General features: G+C 39.3%; 1 protein-coding gene across 10 annotated transcripts in view; it reads right to left on the minus strand.

Moving 5' to 3' along the window:
* Positions 1–23,579, minus strand: part of FILIP1 (filamin A interacting protein 1) — a 193,971-nt gene that overhangs the window by 128,463 nt on the left and 41,929 nt on the right. For 6 of the 10 annotated variants that reach the window (XM_073789363.1, XM_073789360.1, XM_073789364.1 and 3 more), the window contains one exon: positions 6,625–6,849. The exons of the other annotated variants lie outside the window; for them this stretch is intronic. In XM_073789363.1, the coding sequence (XP_073645464.1) occupies positions 6,625–6,747 (123 nt within the window). In that variant the 5' untranslated portion in view covers positions 6,748–6,849. The remainder of the gene's footprint in view (positions 1–6,624; positions 6,850–23,579) is intronic. 10 annotated transcript variants of the gene reach the window in all.

Genomic DNA, 23,579 nt, shown 5'->3' on the forward strand with positions numbered 1-23,579 from the left:
GCTAGGTAATTCTCAATTAAAGAGGGAAGATGTGGGCTTCCCTGGTGGCACAGTGGTTGAGAGTCCACCTGCCGATGCAGGGGACACAGGTTGGTGCCCCGGTGCGGGAAGATCCCACATGCCACGGAGCAACTAAGCCCGTGAGCCATGGCCGCTGAGCCTGCGCGTCCAGAGCCTGTGCTCCGCAACGGGAGAGGCCACAACGGTGAGAGGCCCGCGTACCGCAAAAAGAGGGAAGATGTGTCATCAAACCCTCCCTTTTATATACACCAGTCAACAAATATTTCTTGAAAACCTACTGAATGCAGAGTGCTATGGATATCCCCCCTTACCTGAGTCAGTTAAAAAAATACATGAATTTGCATGACCATATGTTATTGCTATGATGGTTTACTTTTCCTGTCAAAGGTAAAACATATATATAACAATTGCATCGAGTAAATGATATAAATAAGATAGGGAAATAATTTCTAGGTTTTTTTTTAAACAGAATTTATTTTGAAAATATACTGTGGGCTCTTTTGGCAACTTTTGAGTAAATCTAAAGTTATTTCAAAATAAAAGTTAAAAAAAATACATTGCGGACAAATGTGAAAACAAGATATGAGCTGAACTAAAATGCTTAATTCCAAGTCAGTAAAATCCTAAGAACCTGGAAATTCAGGATTCCATCTGCCTTCCCCAACCTTCAGGGCAAGTCAGCCTGTTTACTGCCAGGCCCCTGATAGTGCAGGAAGTAAAGGGGAAGTTGCAGAGGAAGAGAGGTCTCACTGTGGTTGAGCTTATTGGAGATACGTAACATGCGTACTATTAAGAGCCACACAGTCAGCAACAGGGAAATGCTGAGACCCGTCTACAAAGTATAATGGCAGGCAGGACTGGCTTCCTGCGATGAAGAATCTCATGCCTCCATGAGGCCACGTGGTTGAGGGCCCACTGAGAACCCCTCCAACCCCAGCAATTTGTCACTCTTGACTCCCCTGACTTCTTTTAAGAAATGGGTGTGATATGGGTCATAATGGCCAGCATTAAAAAGTCTACAAATAGGGGCTTCCCTGGTGGCACAGTGGTTGAGAGTCTGCCTGCCGATGCAGGGGACATGGGTTCGTGCCCCTGTCCGGGAAGGTCCCACATGCCGTGGAGCAGCTGGGCCCGTGAGCCATGGCCACTGAGCCCGCGCGTCCGGAGCCTGTGCTCCGCAACACGAGAGGCCATGACAGTGAGAGGCCTGCGTACCGCAAGAATTAAAAAAAAAAAAGTCTACAAATAACAAATGCTGGAGGGGTGTGGAGAAAAGGGAACCCTTCTACACTGTTGGTGGGAATGTAAATTGGTGCAGCCACTATGGAGAACAGTATGGAGGTTCCTTAAAAAAACTAAAAATAGAACTACCATACGACCCAGGAATCCCACTCCTGGGCATATGTCCAGACAAACCTATAATTCAAAAAGATACATGCACTCCTATGTTCACAGCTGCACTATTCACAATAGCCAAGACATGGAAACAACCTAAATGTCCATCGACAGATGAATGGATAAAGAAGATGTGGTACATATATACATTGGAATACTACTCAGCCATAAAAAAAGAATGAAATAATGTCATTTACAGCAACATGGATGGATCTAGAGATTATCACACTAAGTGAAGTAAGTCAGAAAGAGAAAGACAAATAACATATGATATCACTTATATGTGGAATCTAAAATATGACACAAATGAACCTATCTATTAAATAGAAACAGGATTACAGACATAGAGAACAGACTGGTAGTTGCCAAGGAGGTGGGGGGAAGGATTGGAGTGGGAGGCTGGGGTTAGCAGATGTAAACTTTTATATTTAGAATGGATAAACAACAAGGTCCTACTGTACAGAACAGAGAACTATATTCAATATTCCATTATAAACCATAATAGAAAATAGTATTGAAAATGTATATATATGTATAACTGAATCAGTTTGCTGTATAGCAGAAATTAACACAACTTTGTAAATCAACTATACTTCAATTTAAAAAAAGAAATGGATGTGATAGAAGAGTGAAACCTCCTCCCTTCTCCAACTTCATTTCTCTTATATTCTTTCCCCAAACCCTCATCCACATATGTCCATATCTGCACACATGCAGGATCTTTAGCTGGTGCTATCAGTGCAGTAGCCCCTCTTGGATTCCTTGACAACCCAGCTGATGAATGGAGAAACAAGGAGCTCCTGTAAGAGCCATCTTTTTACCACTAGAGAAACAAGGAAGGGAGAAAATGTTAACAGTTAAGCTATAAAATGACACTATCATTGTTGTGGTCCACAATGAAAACTCTTGAAATAAAAGTGGAAAGTTTCTTTATTATTTGGGAAAATGATTCCCTAACTCATTTCTCCAGTTTTCGGATTAAATGAAGATTGAAGACTATTAGAAAATTTGTAGTTAGAAGTCATTATGCTCCTGAAACATCCATTAAACAAAAATTAAAAATCAACTCATGTTTTTCTTAGAAGTCCTATTCTCCAAATTACACTGTTTAAAGCTCTTTATAAAGTCATTAATCAAAGCAATCAGCAGAAGGGAAAGCAAATATTTATGTCAAAAGCATTATCATTATCTGTCAATTTTCAATAGAATATATTGAGGAAGTAAACAATTTCTAAATACCTTTCAAAAATCTGTAGTCAATCTATTCCCTGTCACTCACTAGCTCATTTCCCCAGCTACATACTTCAAATTTTTCTGAAAAATGTAAAGAAATGTTTTGGTAACTTGTAATCTAACATGATTTCAGGGGAAAAAAAATGGAAGAAATATGTATTGCACATAGATTCCCAGCTATACCACTGACTTGTTGTGTGACACTGGGCAGCTCTCTTCACCTCTCTGTGTCTCATTTGTAAAATAATGGGATCGTACTTAATTAGAAGTTGCTAACTGGTGGTCCTTTGCCCAGATATAGCCATTGGATGTACCTTGTTTGCCCAGCATGCTTTAAAAATTGGGAACTTACGCATTCAAATCCAAATTCCTGATTTCTCTTTAAAAATTATAAGGTCGGCAACAATAAGCCTACATTCCCATGTGGCAACAAAGGCTGCTACTGAATAGCAGCTGTCCTTGTTGGATAAGGCATGGAGTCTCGGTGTTACCTTATCTGCCTGACTGCTTAGCATCTAAGTTTCTGATGAAATAGATGACCTCAAGTTTCTTTCTGCTCTAACATTCTCACATTTAAGGTGAGCCATAGAGAAAAAAGTCCGTTCAACCTCTCCAAGCCTCAGCTTTACTGCAATATGGGGATTATAATAACCTCTGACTACCCCTTGAGCTTTGGAGAGACAAAATGAAATCGTGAGTGGTGACTGCTTCGTACAGTGCCGTGCAAGTAGAAAGTGCTCAATAAACAGTAGAGGTAACAATGCAAATAATGGTGAACATAACGACTCAAATACAATTCTCTGATAGTCGATCCAATCTAAATTAAAATTGGTTTACTGCTTCTTCTCTTCCAAATGTACCACTGGCCCCATCAAAAACCAACTATTTGCCTCTAATTTTCAGATACACTTTGTTCAGTTAATAATAAACAGGTTGAGATTCCCAAATGAGATGCAGAAATTTAAAGAAAACTGTTCTTTGATGGTCTCTAGTTTTCATATTCCCCTTTTCTGGTTGAACCGGCTGTCAACATTTGATTCACTGTAAGCTTTGATCCTACTTACTGCACTTGCCAGGTACACAGTGTATCATTGTTTATTATTGTTAAATGCAAATAACAAATTGAACAGAGACATTTGTACACGAGCTGCAAATGAGCCCATATAGAGTGAACTCCCACAGGAGTTTTTGTCATAGTGTCCCCGCCCCTTCAAGTCACTCTGTAGTCACTCATACGCAGTGATGTCCCCCTGTCACTCACTAGCTCATTTCCTCAGCCACACACTTTATCTATCAGACTGCCTTATTAATCACAGAGCTTAAATGGGCCTGTTCCGGTGTGTGACTGCCACAGATTTGCCCATACTTTAAAAGGTCCATGTTTAAATGAATTTCGACTTACACATACCATTACTGTATGCGTACATTTGTGGAGAAAAAAATTTCATAAGTTCTATCCGACAATACTTTAGGTAACAAAATATAAGATAATTTGTACACCTCCCCTCCAGAGTTTTTTTTATTGGGATTACCCATAATTGTGTAAGTGTTATTTATATGATCTCAGAGCTTATGGCATTCCACTGACTTTCAGCCCAGCAGAAGGCTGAGCTGAGACGCACAGGAATGGGGCTGCCAGAGGGAAGCCCGTAGCCAGTGTGGTCCGACTTCCATCCCCTACCTGGATCCCTTCTCCCCCCAGCTCCGCAACCCCGCCCCCAAGTGTCAGTCTCTCCGACTCATACTCTGCAGAGCTCTCAGAAAAAGAGATTTAACACAGAAGTGTCTTTGTGTCACCCCTCTGCTCAAGAGTCTTGAGTAATTTGCTATTACCCAGAAGCAAATCCTACAGTCCTACATGACCTAGACCCTGTCAAGCTCTCTGCATTCCCTTCCTGCCCTTGCCCTCAAAGAACCAAGTCCAGCTCTGTTCCTGAACACACCACCCTTTCGCCAGGCCTCTGGACTGCTCTTCTCATCCCCACCATTCGTCCCACTCTTCCTTCAAGTGTCAACTCAAGCATTGCTTTCTCTTCCTTGGGTCCCTTAGGAAAACTCAGCTGCTTCTTTCTTTACTCTCCATGAACGTTGTTCCCATATAACTATGGCAACTACCATGTTTATTTGCCTATGTGTGAACTTCCTGAAAGCAGAAACCAAGTTTTTAAATATTTTTACTCCTAGCACCTAATAGAGTGTCTGCATATTGTAGGCAACAGGATATTTGCTAAATAGTGAATAAATGAAACTGCTTTGTTCCCATGGCCTATACATTTGCAGATTCCATCCTGCAAAGTCATGACTCTTCTTATGATCACTACAAATACTTAAGAGTATATTTCGGCACATTCTTCTTTTCAAATACATTTTACTTTCTTCATTTATTCCTTTGGGACAGTTCATCTGTTTGTGCTTAACAACAACAAAGTGTGTGATCCCATCAATTTAGTTAAGATCATTATTTTGCTGAATCTTACAAATCTACCTATCCTGGTGAAATCGTCCTCTTGCATGTTTAGCCCCAAACTTAAATGAGCTAACCTAAGTTTCATAGTCATTCACGGAGAAAACTGTGGCTGTAGAGAATGGCATGCTGTCTATGAATGGGACTATGCACCTCGGTGGTTTCAAATCCACGGTGGCTTCCATAGCTGTAAACATTTAGTTTACCTGGGTTCGCACCCTTGACTTTCTCTTGGACAAACCTGAAAGCTCCAGCCAGCTAGAACTGCCAACTTTCACATAGTTTTCTACCCACAACCATCAATCTCTCCCTGGCAATAAAAGGAGACTAAACCTTGGTTTGCCCCAGCGTCACCTGGGAAGATGATGAATCTTTCATTGCATCTGAGCCAAGGATGACGTTACCCAGCAAAGTAAGCCCGGTGTACAACGTTCTACCAGTTCTATAATTTGGGGAGTTGGATTCTCTACACACAATGTGGCACATTTCCTGGACCAGCTAATGGAGCCAGTTGCTTCTACTGGTGCCAAGTGTCTGCCCAATGATTTAACATACCTTCCCTTTTGGTTTTTTTACTGTTCGATGTTCATTTCCTTGGTTAACATTGGTGTCATATCAAATGAAGTCACCAAACCTCAGGCAGGAGACAACTTGCCTCCAAAAGAGTAGCATATTATTCTGAGGAGATGTTTAGTCAGAACTGAAAACGAATGACTGGGGCACAAAGCTGGTGTGAACACAGCTAGTCTATAAATGTGTGTAGTGTTAATTAAGAACCTATAGGTAGTTTTAGCTAAAATCAGTTTCAGTGTAGTTAGGGAAATTAGAGAGAAAATTGCTACATGCATATGAAAATAGATTTTTAGATTTCTTTAAAGAATTGTCTTTTTCTGGCAAGAAACACTTAATGAAACTTAAACTTAATTCCCTGAAAATCATTTGCAATTATCTTCTTCCTTTGTTTTTAATTGGCAGGAAGCATTTTCAATGAAAACTGCAGCTCACCATGCGTGTTAGCTAGAGCTAAGAACTGTTTTTTCAAATCTAAGAACTTTGGATAAAGTCACTGTCAATTGAGGGAAACTAGGGGGGCGGGGTGTAGGGTGGGCCTGGGGTTCCACCCACCATGTGAAGAGGAAGGGCAGTGCTTTCCACCACTGGGTTTGTAGACTTGAGATTTGCTTTATCAAGCTGACATTATTTTAAATATTCATTTAAAAGATGAAGGCTAGGGCTTCCCTGGTGGCGCAGTGGTTGAGAGTCCGCCTGCCAATGCAGGGAACGCGGGTTCGTGCCCCAGTCCATGAAGATCCCACATGCCGCGGAGCGGCTGGGCCCATGAGCCATGGCCGCTGAGCCTGCGCGTCCGGAGCCTGTGTTCCGCAACGGGAGAGGCCACAGCAGTGAACGGCCCACGTACCGCAAAAAAAAATTAAAAATAAATAAATTAATTAAAATAAATAAATAATAATAATAAGATGATATTGTCAAAATACAAAACACAAAATTACCTTGTTTAAAAAGAGAATATCAAGAATACAGAAGAGGGGCTTCCCTGGTGGCACAGTGGTTGAGAGTTCGCCTGCCGATGCAGGGGACGCGGGTTCGTGCCCCGGTCTGGGAAGATCCCACATGTTGCGGAGCGGCTGGGCCCGTGAGCCATGGCCGCTGAGCCTGCGCGTCCGGAGCCTGTGCTCCGCAACGGGAGAGGCCACAACGGTGAGAGGCCCGCATACCTCAAAAAAAAAAAAAAAAAGATGAAGGCTAGTTGTCTAGGGAATAGAGAATAGTAAATTTTGTAAGCTAATGATGAGGCCTAAAAGGAGCTGGAGTTATTTCTGCTTTACAGGTACATGGGGCTTTGATCAAGGAAGCTCTGAAAAGATCTTTATTTTACAACTATGACTCAGGATCTTTTGGGTGTGCCCTCAGCTAAACATCCAGGTGAGGTTACGTGGACTAAATCTTCATCTTGAAAAAAAACTGCATTTTAAAACCTACGCAGACCCAGATATTGTCACAGATGAAAATCAGGCCTCTTTTCCAATTCTTTGAAGACTGAGCTCTTGAGGAAATCAAACCAGGTGTCAATATGGAAGAAAGGGAATTTTCTCAGGATTCTTCAACACTTTTCAAATAGAAAAAAATTAAAATAGTTGTAATATCAAACTCTTTCCATAGAGAGCTGTTCTCTACAAATAGAGTAACACCTCCTAAAACAAATGAGGAAAAAACGTCTTTGTAATTTTACTTCAAAGACAGCATGCCAGAAACTAAATAAATTAGAAAATCAGTTTGTATTTCAACTTTCAAATTAGTAATTACATTTCCTTTAACCTGGGCTGGTAAATACACAGCATGAGTTTTGTCACACTTTCCTCCCAGATCATTAATTGGTTGTGGCATTTTTTGGCTGTTGAGCCTGAATACATTCCCAGAATTCTCAACACTTCACCCGAACCACCTCTACTAATAGATCAGGGTTCCTGGTCACAGAATATGGGTTTGGCATTTCTGCTCTCAATTCTTTTAAAGTGAAACATGATTCATTCTTTGAATGAATTAGATAGCAAGTGAATCCTTTTAAAAATGATGCCTAAGTAGCCTGGCTAAAGACAAGGCTGATCAAAGCTCACCAAGAATACAAAAGTGTAAGAAATAATGATGCTTATTTGACTGCTGTGGCAAAAATTCCAAGACAGTCCCAAAGCCACTCCTTAGAGTGAGTGGCTATATCAACTCCTGCCTTATATCTAACTCAAACACTCAGGTTATGAGTGTTTACGACTCATTCAAAATAATCAATGGAGTCTGTGATTTCACTCAGAGCAATATGATAACCAGTTAAGACCTATTACTCCAGGTCAAAATGCACATAATTCTGAGTGCTAAGTTGTTATATATAATTATTCTAAAAAAGAATTCATTGGTGGGATTATTAAACAATCATAAAGCATTTATAGAACACCTCTTGAATTCAAGAATTAGTTGATATAAGTAATGTAATCAATTTACACCACTTTGGAAGTAATGTAAGTCCCAACGTTAGTAGACTTTCTGTTCCATGTTGGGGCAGCAGGGATAGAGTTGGATGGCAGGGAGTGAGAGGAAAACATGTTTGAGGACAATTTTTTTTTAAGCCATTGACTTGCCTTGTTTACTTTGTGGTATTACTTTGAAATCTTGATGCTGCATAAACATAAACAAAATTCAAAAGCAAACTATAAAATGGGAACATTATTTGCAAGTACTATGTATAAATATATGCCATTAACATACTGATTAATTATTAGTATAATCACAATATCAATAATTAATGATAATATATAAAGAGCTCTTATAAATCAAAAACACTAGTATATAAAAAAGGAGGCAGGGACTTCCCTGGTGGTGCATTGGTTACGAATCTGCCTGCTGAAATACAAAGGATCATGAGAGATTACTACAAGCAACTATATACCAATAAAATGGACAACCTGGAAGAAATGCATAAATTCTTAGAAATGCACAACCTTCCGAGACTGAACCAGGAAGAAATAGAAAATATGAACAGACCAATCACAAGCACTGAAATTGAAACTGATGAAAAATCTTCCAACAAACAAAAGCCCAGGACCAGATGGTTTCACAGGCAAATTCTATCAAACATTTAGAGAAGAGCTAACATCTATCCTTCTCAAACTCTTCCAAAATATAGCAGAGGGAGGAATACTCCCAAACTCATTCTATGAGGCCACCATCACCCTGATCCCAAAACCAGACAAAGATGTCACAAAGAAAGAAAACTACAGGCCAATATCACTGATGAACATAGATGCAAAAATCCTCACCAAGATACTAGCAAACAGAATCCAACACCACATTAAAAGGATCATACACCGTGATCAAGTGGGGTTTATTCCAGAAATGCAAGGATTCTTCAATATACACAAATCAATCAATGTGATAAACCATATTAACAAATTGAAGGAGAAAAACCATATGATCATCTCAATAGATGCAGAGAAAGCTTTTGACAAAATTCAACACCCATTTATGATAAAAACCCTCCAGAAAGTAGGCATAGAGGGGACTTTCCTCAACATAATAAAGGCCATATATGACAAACCCACAGCAAAAATTGTCTCAATGGTGAAAAACTGAAAGCATTTCCACTAAGATCAGGAACAAAACAAGGTTGCCCACTCTCACCACTCTTATTCAAAATAGTTTTGGAAGTTTTAGCCACAGCAATCAGAGAAGAAAAAGATATAAAATGAATCCAAATCGGAAAAGAAGAAGTAAAGCTGTCACTGCAGATGACATGATACTACACATAGAGAATCCTAAAGATGCTACCAGAAAACTACTAGAGCTAATCAATGAATTTGGTAAAGTAGCAGGATACAAAATTAATGCACAGAAACCTCTTGCATTCCTATACACGAATGATGAAAAATCTGAAAGTGAAATTAAGAAAACAATCCCATTTACCATTTCAACAAAAAGAATAAAATATCTAGGAATAAACATACCTAAGGAGACAAAAGATCTGTATGAAGAAAATTATAAGACACTGATGAAAGAAATTAAAGATGATGCAAATAGATGGAGAGATATACCATGTTCTTGGATTGGAAGAATCAAAATTGTGAAAATGACTCTCCTACCCAAAGCAATCTACAGATTCGATGCAATACCTATCAAACTACCACTGGCACTTTTCACAGAACTAGAAAAAAAATTTCACAATTTGTATGGATACAAAAGACCCCAAATAGCCAAAGCAATCTTGAGAAAGGAAAACAGAGCTGGAGGAATCAGGCTCCCTGACTTCAGACTATACTACAAAGCTACAGTAATCAAGACAATATGGTACTGGCACAAAAACAGAAATATAGATCAATGGAACAGGATAGAAAGCCCAGAGATAAACCCACGCACATATGGTCACCTTATCTTTGATAAAGGAGGCAAGAATATACAATGGAGAAAAGACAGCCTCTTCAATAAGTGGTGCTGGGAAGACTGGACAGCTACATGTAAAAGAATGAAATTAGAACACTCACTAACACCATACACAAAAATAAACTCAAAATGGATTAGAGACCTAAATGTAAGGCCAGACACTATCAAACTCTTAGAGGAAAACATAGGCAGAACACTCTATGACATAAATAACAGCAAGATCCTTTTTGACCCACCTCCTAGAGAAATGGAAATATAAACAAAAATAAACAAATGGGACCTAATGAAACTTAAAAGCTTCTGCACAGCAAAGGAAACCTTAAACAAGAAGAAAAGACAATTCTCAGCATGGGAGATAATATTTGCAAATGAAGCAACTGACAAAGGATTAACCTCCAAAATTCATAAGCAGCTCATGCAGCTCAAAATCAAAAAAACAAACAACCCAATCCAAAAGTGGGCAGAAGATCTAAATAGACATTTCTCCAAAGAAGATATGCAGATTGCCAACAAACACATGAAAGAATGCTCAACATCATTAATCATTAGAGAAATGCAAATCAAAACTACAATGCAATATCATCTCACACTGGTCAGAATGGCCATCATAAAAAAAAATCTGCAAGCAATAAATGCTGGAAAGGGTGTGGAGAAAAGGGAACACTCTTGCACTGTTGGTGGGAATGTAAATTGATACAGCCACTTTGGAGAATAGTATGGAGGTTCCTTAAAAAACTAAAAATAGAACTACCATATGACCCAGCAATCCCACTACTGGGCATATGCCCTGAGAAAACCACAATTCAAAAAGAGTCATGTACCAAAATGTTCAGTGCAGCTCTATATACAATAGCCAGGACATGAAAGCAACCTAAGTGTCCATCAACAGATGAATGGATAAAGAAAATGTGGCACATATATACAATGGAATATTATTCAGCCATAAAAAGAAACAAAATTCAGTTATTTGTAGTGAGGTGGATGGACCTAGAGTCTGTCATACAGAGTGAAGTAAGTCAGAAAGAGAAAAACAAATACCGTATGCTAACACATATATATGGAATCTAAAAAAAAAAAAGAAAAATGGTAATGAAGAACCTAGGGACAAGACGGTAATAAAGGCACAGACCTACTAGAGAATGGACTTGAGGATATGGGGAGGGGGAAGGGTAAGCTGGGACAAAGTGAGAGAGTGGCATGGACATATATACACTACGAAATGTAAAATAGGTCGCTAGTGGGAAGCAGCCGCATAGCACAGGGAGATCAGCTCAGGGCTTTGTGACCACCTAGAGGGGTGGAATAGGGAGGGTGGGAGGGAGGGAGACACAAGAGGGAAGAGATATGGGGACATATGTACATGTATAACTGATTCACTTTGTTATAAAGCAGCAACTAACACACCATTGTAAAGCAATTATATTCCAATAAAGGTGTTTAAGAAAAAAAAAAAAGAATCCGCCTGCCAACTCAGGGGACACGGGTTCGAACCCTGGTCTGGGAAGATCCCACATGCTGTGGAGCAACTAAGCCCGTGTGCCACAACTACTGAGCCTGTGCTCTAGAGCTTGTGAGCCACAACTACTGAGACCGCAGGCCACAACTACTGAAACTCACTTGCCTAGAGCCTGTGCTCTGCAACAAGAGAAGCCACCGCAATGAGAAGCCCGCACGCCCCAATGAAGAGTAGCCCTCTCTCGCTGCAACTAGAGAAAGCCTTCTTGCAGCAAAAAAGACCAACGCAGCCAAATATAAATAAATTAATTAATTTTTAAAAATGTAGGCAAAGGTATCAATAGGTGATTCACAAAGAGGATAAATGAACTTCTCTTCTAACATGAAAATATATTTAACTTCATACATATACAAAAGTACATTTAGAAAACTAGTGAAATTTACAACAGAACAACAAGGAAATACCATTAACAGAGATAGAGTTTGAAAACTAAATGTTGGTGAGGATATGGTGAGATGAGCACTCTTACACATAACTCATGAAAATGAGTTATTGATATGAGGCAGTATATACAACAAACTCCTCCTTTTCTTTCTGCAAAGTAATTTGACAAATTGTATAAACAGCCTTCAAAATAGTCATTCATTTGGATCCAATAATCCCAACTTCTGGGATGCTTTCCTTAAGATATAATTAGAGATGCAACCAGAAATTGATTGACAAGGATTTTTGTCAATGTTTTAATAATAGTATTAGATTCCAAATCCCAAAACATTAGAGATAATTTAGATGACCAATAGTGTGGAAATTATTAAATAAATTATGACTGGTTTATTGATAAGTTATGGCTTATTTATTAATTCATAAAACAAGAATTAGCTCTAAACTGTATCTTCAGTATAATGCTAATTTTGTGAATATAGTAGGTAAATTATTCAAAAGGACAGAATTTATAAAGTACATCAAACTGTTCAGCAGTTACTTATCAGTGGTGAAAATGTATATGATTTTTTTCTCTATGCTCATTTTTTTCCCAAGAAGTCTAGACTGAACATATATTACTTTTGCATTCAAATTTATTTTTTAAAAGTAAGATGACACCATTAAATATGAAAATGTCATGTTATGAGAGAAAGGCACAAATAGAAGAATGACAGGACTGACAAAGAATGTCGATGACTGAAATTCCGGTCCTGAATGGTAGCTGTAGTGTACTATAAAACATGCACCGTAATTTCCAGCAAGGCATGTGCAGCATGTCTTCCCACCATGCTTAAACCAAGACTAGTTCACACACCACCTGGTCATCTGGAATTACTCTGTGTAGAGTTTGGGGGCTGTCTCTTTTTCTCCTGTCCTTCTCCTTCTGCTTTGCTTCCTTAAGTTCTCTTCTTACTTGAAGGCCTAACTCCTCCATGAAATCTTTCTCCACCTCAAGGCACTGCAACCTCTATTCCACTAGAAGTCTAGAGTATCTATTGTCTATATCTCTCATTTTGTACTTAAATTTTATTGTCCTGTTTTTTGGGTTCTTTTTTTACTTTGAGATTTTGATGCCTTAACTGGATTTTTAAACTCCACCAGGGAAGGGATAATATTGAAAAATCTTTTGTTGCCCTATTCAGTCACTCAAGAAATATCTTTTGAGCACAGAGCATGTGTATTAGACACTGTTTGAAGTGCTAGGGACAGACAGGTGAAATTTTAAAAAGAGAGAAAAATATCCATGCCATCAAAAGCTTACAGTCTAGTGTTGGAGCCTGATAATTGGTGCCGTGTCATACGTGATCCAAATCCATAGTAAATTGTGACAATGTAATGAAGTAAGGAAGACAGAAACAATGACCAAGAAAAATGTATTCATTTTCTATTACTGCCATGACAGATTTAACATAAAATTTACTGGCTCAAAACAACATTCATTTATTAGCTCACAGCTTTTGGGTCAGAAATCTGGGTACAGTGTAGTTCAGATGGGTCTTCTGTTTAGAGTCTCACAAGAATAAAATCAAGGTGTCGGCATGGCTGTACTCCTTACTGGAAGTTCTGGGCAAGAATCCGCTTCCAAACTTATTCAGGTTGTTGGCAGCATCCAGTTTCTTGAATTGGTAGGACTGGGGTCCCTGTTCCTTTGCTGGGTGTCCACTGGGAGGCCTTACCACCTAGAGGCCCCTCTTTGATTCTTGCACCTGGCTCCCTACATCTCAGTACCAGTAGCAGTGCACTGAATCCTTCTCACACTTGGACTTTCTCTGACTTCTTTTGCTGCATCTCTTGCCTCCAGTTGGAAAAAACTTCTCTGCTTTTAAAGATGCATGGGATTAGGTTACGTCCACCTGAATGATCCAAGATAATCTCCCCAACTTAAGGTCCATAACCTTAATTACATCTGCAAACTCTCTTTTGCCTTATAACATAACATACTCACGGGAGCCAGGGCTTAAGGTGTAGACATCTCTGGGAGGGCCGTTCTGCCTACCACGAATAGTAATAGCAACGAACAACTGTATGGAAGGCTGCCGACTGAAATCACAGACTCAACTCAAGAAATTGAATTGAATTCCACGAAGCCTACTGTTTTTTCTTCTCATGAGAAACATTTCTACCATAAGCCTGATTTCGTGATGACCAGATCTAGAACACATTGATAATCTTTTGCTTGCCAATGTTTTGAATTAATAGAAACCACTTTTAGCCATAGCTGTGTTTTCTCCTAATTACCCAAATCCCATTTTTGTTGATTCAACTAATTTATTCTCATCTTTGTCCTAACATCAGTCAGACGTTGAGAAATGCAAGGAACAAGAGAAGTTTGTTTGGGGTGTTGGGGACAGAGAAAGACGAGCTGTGTATTACCTCATAACAGTAAATTATGCAGTTTCTCCACAGGACCAGATCAGATCCTGCGGTAAATAAAAAGAGCACCTGGGGTGTGGGAACATTAGAGAGAAAACTGTCTGGCCTCTTTGGGAATGGAAAGAACAGAGTGGTCAACGACTCATCCTGTGGTACCACAAACAGACTTTCAAGAGATTGTGGAGGGTAAATGCCAAATTCATATGACAGACAGCTCTTTTAAGGCTTGTACACTGCCACTTATTCATCTGAGGGGACACAAGGAAATGCCTTCAACCCTGATCCCAGACACAGAAAGGAGCCCAGGTTCACGCTCCTCCCTGCCAAGGACAGAGCGCTGCTCAACTTAATCTTGCCCATGAGGTGAACCAGCCGCCCGGGCCCGCTAATGACATCACATCTTGAGGGGTGAAGAAAATAAAGCTGTGGGAGTTTTTTTCTTAGCATGAAATGTATTCAAAGCCCATTTCCACTGCAATGTCTGAGCACCAGTGTTAGTTGGGAAGAAAAATAACTAGAGAAGAAAAATTTTCTGTAGTTAATATTGGATTTTGGGAGGCAACCAATTTAGAAAACGTAGGCAAAGGTGTTTGATAAATTTGAAGCAGAAAGGTTTTTTAAAGCTGGTTGCTATTACTACACTCAATTCCAACTCCTTTATCTCACCAATCAGACAACTGACTCCAGAACAGCTTGACTTTCTCAAGATTATGTCATTCCTGCTCAAAGAACATTCAAGGGCTGTCCATTGCCCACCAGAAAAAAAAAAAAAAAAAAAAGTTTAAATCTTTTAGACTTTCACGCAAGGCTTTTTATAATCTTGATACAGATTACTTTTTGCATCAAATCACCAATTAATTACTGAACAGCTACTAAGGTCAAGACAGTTTCAGGTGCAGTGGGCATAGGCAGAATCACTAAATATGTTTTATTCTTAAAATACGTTCTATTCCCCACAGGGACAGTAACTCTAATTAAACTCATCTGCCTACTATACTCCAAACTGACTTGATTTTCCACCTTGGCATCTTTATTCACGCCATCTCCCTCACCTAAAATGCTCTCCTCTGTCACTACCTTTTTCTTTCAAAACCTTACCCATCCTCCCAGCCCGGCTCAAACGCTCTCTCTTTTAGGAAGCTTTCCCACACACTACTAGACCAGTGGTTCCTAGCCAGGGCAATTTTTCTTCCCCAGGGGACATTTGGCAATGTCTGGGGACATTTTTGATGATCACAATGGGCTTCTATGAGTAAGGGTCAGGGATGCTGCTAAACATCCTATAATGCATTGGTCAGTCCCCATGACAAAGACTTCTACAGCCCAAAATGTCAACACTGCTGAGGGTGAGCCACCCTCTACGAGAATAAAGTGGAATCTCCTCTTCTCAACTCGTGTAACACCAAACGTATGAACAATCTTTTGGCATTTAGCATATATTTTGTTTTCTTTTTCTACCTTTTCTCTGTCTGCATGTATTCTTTTCCTAAATGACTTGGAAGTTTGTAAAAGACAGGAGCAATTTTATGCTGTTCAGCATGTCCTTCCATGTTTGATCCCATGCCTATTGTAAGCACTGAAAAAAATCTCTATCGATAACAGTGACAAAATACACTTTACTCTTCAGTACCAACAAGCACTCGGGCTTACAGTTATCACTGCCATGGCTCACCAGTTCCAACTTCCCTCATTTTTATGCTGCATCTTCAACGCCCCCTGCTTTCATGAAGATGGGAAATCCCGATGAAAAAAACTGCCAGAATCCTAAATTGGTGAAATGAGTTGGGTTCAAGTTGAAAAAGCAGTGTCTCAAGTTTGGCACAATACAAAGACATGTACTTAAACCTCTGTTTCATTTGATCATCCCCTTCCCCACACGCACACTTCATTACAGTACCCTGCTCTCTCCATACAACTCGTCAAGAGCTTGGAGTAGAAAAGAGAAGGAGGCAGGTTCCGGGGGCAATGCCTCAACTTCCGGTTATGGCTGATGTAGGGGGAAATGTCCCCAAAGCAAGACAGGGTTAAAAACTCCACATGCCCTCAGCACTGACAAGATTATCCTTCACCTTACTCCCGTATGGAATTCAAAATAAGTTTAACAAAGTTATAACTTCTCACATGGCGTCTACTTCTACACTGGTACTTTTAAAAAAATATCTAATTCAAACAAAATCTTTCTCTCTTTCTCATATTCATATTCTCTCCTCCTTCCCTCCCTCTCTCCTCTCTCCTCTCTCTCTCTCTCTCTCTCTCTCCCCCACCCACCCCAATTTTGACAATGCCCTCGGCATACACTTAGTCTTCCCGGAGGAAAATCAACAGTGATCAAAAGGAATGGTCACTGTCTGACATCCCTATATTAACAATGTTGAAAAATATTCTTTTTTAGAAAAGGTATTTCTATGAATGCAAAATTAACTAAATAGGGACATTTCCAAAAATCTAATCTAACGGATGTCTGGCCTATCCCTATAATTAATCCAGAAAACTTCAGGGAGAATAGAACCACATCTTCATTAAATTTTTTACTAGAACAGAGATTTTCAATAAAAGGAGGGGGGAAGTGATTTTGCTCCCCAGATACTGTTGTCAGACTCAGCAAATGAAAATACTGAATGCTTGGTTAAATTTGAATTTTAGATAAAGAACAACAAAAAAGGTTTTTTCAAATAAGCGCTTCATGTAAAATAATTTATTTAATCCCCACAACAACTTTAAAAGGTAGGTATGAACTGGGGCTTAGAGAAGTTAGACAGATTGCCCTAGACACAAAGCTGAGAAGAGATGGGTATGAATCCAGGTCTGATTCCAGGGACCAATGGCTTGAACATTCTGATATTTACCAGGTCAGAACATATTCTTCAACATGATCAAAATAAGTTTTTAATATAAATATGTCCCATTCAACATTTCAGACAAACATATATTTTTTTAAATGCACGCTCTCATGCCTTTTCTTTTTGTTTGTTTTTAAATTTATTTATTTATTTATTTTATCTTTGACTGTGTTGGGTCTTCGTTACTGCACACGGGCTTCAGTAGTTGTGGCACACAGATTCAGTAGTTGTGGCTCACGGTCTCCAGAGTGCAGGCTCAGTAGTTGTGGCACACAGGCTTAGTTGCTCCACGGCGTGTGGGCTCTTCCCGGACCAGGGCTCGAATCCATATCCCCTGCATTGGTAGGCTGAATTCTTAACTTCTGTGCCACCAGGGAAGCCCCAAACATATTTTAAAATTATTCATTCTTTATCTTATATTCAAATTTAACTAGCATCCTGTATTTTTATCTGACAATCTATCCACAGGGGACATTTGGCAAAGTCTGGAGACAATTTTGGGTGTTAAGACTAGGGAAGATGCTACTGGCATGGGTAAAGGCCAGGAATGCAGCTAAACATCCTACAATGCATAGGACAGCCCACCGCAACAAAGAATTATCCAGTCCAAAATGGAAGTAGGGTCAAGCTTGAAAGATCTTCATTTAGAACCACCTTTGAGAACATCTAATCTGCCCTCTTATTTTAGTTAGAGGGAACAGAAGACCCAGAGGAGTTAAAGTAGCATTCTCTAAGCCTCACCGCTAATTACTTTCCAAGTTGGTCAACTTGGAGGCGCACCCAGAAAACTAGTTCCATTTCTGTGTGGCCCGGAAATGTTACCTACTAAAGCAGATACACTTAAGCTATCCAAGTGTATTCCTTCAGACTTCTCCAATAGAGAACATCAATCAAGTCCCTGGGTGGCCTCTGGCTGGGAGGAAGAGGAGGTATAGGGCTTGGGACAAAATTTTTATTCAAATATTTTTCTAAATCCTTTTCCCAAAACTTAATTTTATTTATAGGAAAGGAAAAGATGAGTGAAAACGCTGGCTTGGAATGAGTTACGATGATGCCTACCCACCTCCCCCCACATTTTCTTTGACCTACAAAGATACATTGTCTGAGTCTTTAAGAGGGCTAAACTTTCCTTTTTCAAGGATTTCCTTGCTCTTGGATGTGGGGAAATTGCTTAAATAGAAAGCAACCCAAAGAAGTTATTAAGTATTACAAAAGGAAAATGAAGGCATTGATGAAACGTACTAGAGATTGTTTGGGGGATGGCCAAATGTCAGAAGAAATAACATGAAGCAGTGTACTGAAAATGTATTCAGACCTCAACTCTTGCCACATAAGGTTTGCCTGGAGGCCCCAAAGCAAGCAACATGGTTCATCTAAGTATAGAGCCAGCCAAGATAATCTAATGAGCTAAGAATCTAATGACACTATACACTGTCTCTGATCCTGCTTGGTTTTATTTTAACAGACCGATTTTTTTTTTTAACATCTTTATTGGAGTATAATTGCTTTACAATGGTGTGTTAGTTTCTGCTGTATGACAAAGTGAATCAGCTATACATATACATGTATCCCCATATCTCCTCCCTCTTGCGTCTCCCTCCCACCCTCCCTATCCCACCCCTCTAGGTGACAGACCAATTTTTATTGCTTCTCTTCTGTGAGTGTCTGCAGTGATTCCCTGCCACTGCTTACTGAAAACTTTTCTTAAGTTATGAGTTGAGGTTTCTCAAATGCAGTTTTTAAAATATTCATTCAGCATGTTATTAACTATTAGTATGAATTTTTGGCAGGTCTGAAGAGGAATAATTGCTTTAACCACATCATCTAACTAAAGAAATATTCATCTTACTAAAAGAATTTTTACATGAAACATAAAAGTGAATTTAGGAAGGGCATATCCTATTGGAGATTTGGGGAAAGAGTTTCTCACTTCCTTCCCATCCTCTCAGCTCACTGTCAAACTTTCAAAAGAAAGTTTTAAAACTTTGCCATTATCATTGTCCTTTCCAGTCCTGGTACAACTAACTTCTGAACCAACTGCTTTTTAAAACCCTCTTGGAACATCCACTCTGCCGTTGTTATTTATACTAACGTCTACATTTCCTTACGGACACATAATTTCCAGTTGCTTTTTTGACCCACTGATTTTAACAGGGATGCATTTCAACTGCAGCCTTCCAATTGTCAGACGGTTCCTGTCTCTTAATATTCAGGTTACCCACACACTTTATATTCCCAAGAGAATTAGAAGATAATTGTCAGAATCCTCAGACACTTATGTGTTTTCTGGAAGGCAACTTTCCTAAATTTTTACATTAATCACTTCAAGTAAGTTAATTAAAAGTAACTCCAATCAGTATGAGATCAGATAACTCCCTAACACCATACACAAAAATAAGCTCAAAATGGATTAAAGACCTAAATGTAAGACCAGACACTATCAAACTCTTAGAGAAAAACATAGGCAGAACGCTCTATGACATAAATCACAGCAAGATCCTTTTTGACCCACCTCCTAGGGAAATGGAAATAAAAACAAAAATAAACAAATGGGACCTAATGAAACTTAAAAGCTTTTGCACAGCAAAGGAAACCATAAACAAGACCAAAAGACAACCCTCAGAATGGGAGAAAATATTTGCAAATGAAGCAACTGACAAAGGATTAATTTCCAAAATTTATAAGCAGCTCATGCAACTCAATAACAAAAAAACAAACAACCCAGTCAAAAAATGGGCAGAAGACCTAAATAGACATTTCTCCAAAGAAGATATACAGACTGCCAACAAACACATGAAAGAATGCTCAACATCATTAATCATTAGAGAAATGCAAATCAAAATTACAATGAGATATAATCTCACACCTGTCAGAATGGCCATCATCAAAAAATCTAGAAACAATAAATGCTGGAGAGGGTGTGGAGAAAAGGGAACACTCTTGCACTGCTGGTGGGAATGTGAATTGGTTCAGCCACTATGGAGAACAGTATGGAGGTTCCTTAAAAAACTACAAATAGAACTACCATACGACCCAGCAATCCCACTACTGGGCATATACCCTGAGAAAACCATAATTCAAAAAGCGTCATGTACCACAGTGGTCATTGCAGCTCTATTTACAATAGCCCAGAGATGGAAACAACCTAAGTGTCCATCATCGGATGAATGGATAAAGAAGGTGTGGCACATATATACAATGGAATATTACTCAGCCATAAAAAGAAATGAAATTCAGTTATTTGTAGTGAAGTGGATGGACCTAGAGTCTGTCATACAGAGTGAAGTAAGTCAGAAAGAGAAAGACAAATACAGTATGCTAATACATATATATGGAATTTAAGAAAAAAAAATGTCATGAAGAACCTAGGGGTAAGACAGGAATAAAAACACAGACCTACTAGAGAATGGACTTGAGGATATGGGGAGGGGGAAGGGTAAGCTGTGACAAAGCGAGAGAGTGGCATGGACATATATACACTACCAAACATAAAATAGATACCTAGTGGGAAGCAGCCGCATAGCACAGGGAGATCAGCTCGGTGCTTTGTGACCACCTAGAGGGGTGGGATCGGGAGGGTGGGAGGGAGGGAGATGCAAGAGGGAAGAGATATGGGAACATATGTATATGTATAACTGATTCACTTTGTTATAAAGCAGCAACTAACACACCATTGTAAAGAAATTATACTCCAATAAAGAATTAAAAAATAAAAAAGTAACTCCAATCAAATGTTATTTTGAGGAAGGAAATGCTACTGACTCCTGGCTCTAATTTCCATCTTATTTGGGAAACACTTGGGCCCCAACACAACCAGTAGAGATGGCAGTGGTCCTATGACTAGAAGTCCCCAGAATTGCTTCTGCCAGTGGCTCTGGACCTAAAAGATGGTAGAAAATCTCCGCAGCCCCATGGATTAGAGCATGTCTAAGGATTCTTTGCTAAGAACCACAAGTGTTTGTTGCAATCTCCACAACTATAACCATCCTCAAGGAATATAAGCCACCATTAAGCTGACTAGAACCATCAATACCTCTTTGCTGTCTCAGCAAATATATGAAGATTTTAAAGAGATGGAGACACTTACCCCAGAATTTAATACCTTTTAGAGAAAGTCACCTTTCTGCCATTCTAAAGGCACTCAGCTCCTAAACACCTTTTTGAATGACTCAAGACCATTTTATGTACATTTATATATTTTAAAAAAGAAACAATGTTGCTTTGAGGAAAATCTATCATGTCCTAAGCAAACAGCTGAATTTTGTCTAGGAGTAATGTTAGATATTAAATCATTTCTATAGTTGCGAATTTAGCGTCAACAAATTATTTTACAAAGCAAATACCTTAGAATTTCAGTTATCTTAGAGGGAAATAATTAATTATCAGAATTATTGATAATGATTTTCATCTTCCAGTAAGGCTTGACTTAATACCCAGGTGAAAAGTTCTTTTAGAATTGAGAATTCATCCCCTATTTCTGAGATTCCATTGTGAGCCCCAGAAAATAACTATGTATTTATACACTTCATCTCAGAAGATAACGAAAGCAATATGGCCAAAAGTCAGTATAAAAGACTGAGCTTTTCTGCATGTTTAAAAAAAAATTCTGTTGAATTAGAATACTTGTTAGCTTTTTAATTTTCCAGCTTTGGTGGACATGATTTGTTTATAAGAGAGATAAGACATGTTGATAAAAATAGAACTGGTCCAAACAAGCTGATTTATGAAGAAATATTTAGTACGTTCAAGTTTTTCTGCAGCCAAGATGTTGGGTATATAACTCATGCAGTGTTTACTGTAAACACCCCCCTGCCACCCGCCACAGACCTTCCTTTCTATCTGACCTTCCACTTTGTTACAGTCATCTCAACAAATCTAATTCCAATAAATCAGGTCTCTCCTACTCTTTGAATCTGGTTTGTAGAGAACTTCAACCCACCAAAAATTATAATAATAACAATAGCTAACACATACAGCCCTACTATGTGCCAGGCATTTCTCTTGCATGATCATCAGAACTACCTTATGAAGTGGTACCATTATCATTCCGATTACACAGGTGAGGAAGCTGAGGCAGAGAAGGTAAATACTTTGTGTAATATTGCAGCTGGGTTCCAGAGTCCATTCTTTTACTGCCTCACCTGACATCATAGAAGAATATTTATTGACTTGGACCTAGAATTTTTCCTTTGCTTAAAATTATGTTTACATACATATTTTAATGGGATCATATGGGGTTTTTTACTCAACACAGTGTTACGACTATTTTTCCAAGCGTTCATAGGGTGAAGAGAAAAACTACGTCAATTGTTCTTAAAGCACAGAACCAACTAACTGAGAAGTCTGTCCTGATTGGGATATAATTTCCCTCAGGAAACTTGCAACTGGAAACACATGGTATAGTAAGAGAATCATGCCTGGACTAGACTTTGATCCCAGATCCAAGGGACATGGGCAATTATTTAATTTCTCTGGACCACTTTTATTCTCTGATTTTCAAAGTAAGGGCGTTAAATGAGGTGATCTCCAGATTCTATGCACTAAGGTGCCTGGACATACACACTGGAAAACAAACACTCCAGAATTCGTACCGAGCACCATGTCAGCAAGTGTGAAGTGTGTGCATGTGACATACATGCTCAATGGAAGAGAGGACAGGATGTGAGTGATCAGGTGGGATGACAGAAGGCAAGAACTTTCGGGGGAGTAGGCAGGGGACAGTGGCTTGTGCAAAGGTGTGGCAGCCCCAGAGGCAACCAGGACACGAGTGAGTTGTTGGCAGTGTCCTTTCCCAGCGGTGCATCTTTACCTCTCTGCCTACATCCTCAGTTTCCTTGTTCACACCCCATATTTGGTACAATCCTTCCTATCACTTCTCTTTCTCCCCCTACCAAGGTGAAGCCCACAGGGACCTGCCCTGTCTGAATATCTCATTTCTTTAGGGCCCGGCTCCAGATACATTACAATCAGAAGTGATGTTTGAAATATTTAACAACCAATCCGAATGATGCCAGCTGCCATGCTGAAGTGAGGTTTTGAGTCCCCCTGTGGCACAAGTTTGAATGCTTTAGTTTCTGGATTGTAGGGAGGCCCAGAGGATCTCAGTGGAGGGGCCGCACAGCGGCAATGGCAGGGTCACCAGCCAAACGGGAGCACACTGGCTCAGTTAGAACAGACAGCAGCTATAAACAAGCAGTTTGCCCATCCTGCCATGTACCAACTTAGCATAAATTCTGCCAATAACAAAAATAATTGAAAATAAGATAAAATCTTTATCAATTAAATCATATATGTACAAACACATGTACACATGTGTGTGCACGCATATATGTCCATACACATATCAATAGCCATGGATATATATAGC

This window comes from Tursiops truncatus, chromosome 12 (genome assembly GCF_011762595.2).
Source record: "Tursiops truncatus isolate mTurTru1 chromosome 12, mTurTru1.mat.Y, whole genome shotgun sequence".
NCBI lineage: Eukaryota > Metazoa > Chordata > Mammalia > Artiodactyla > Delphinidae > Tursiops > Tursiops truncatus.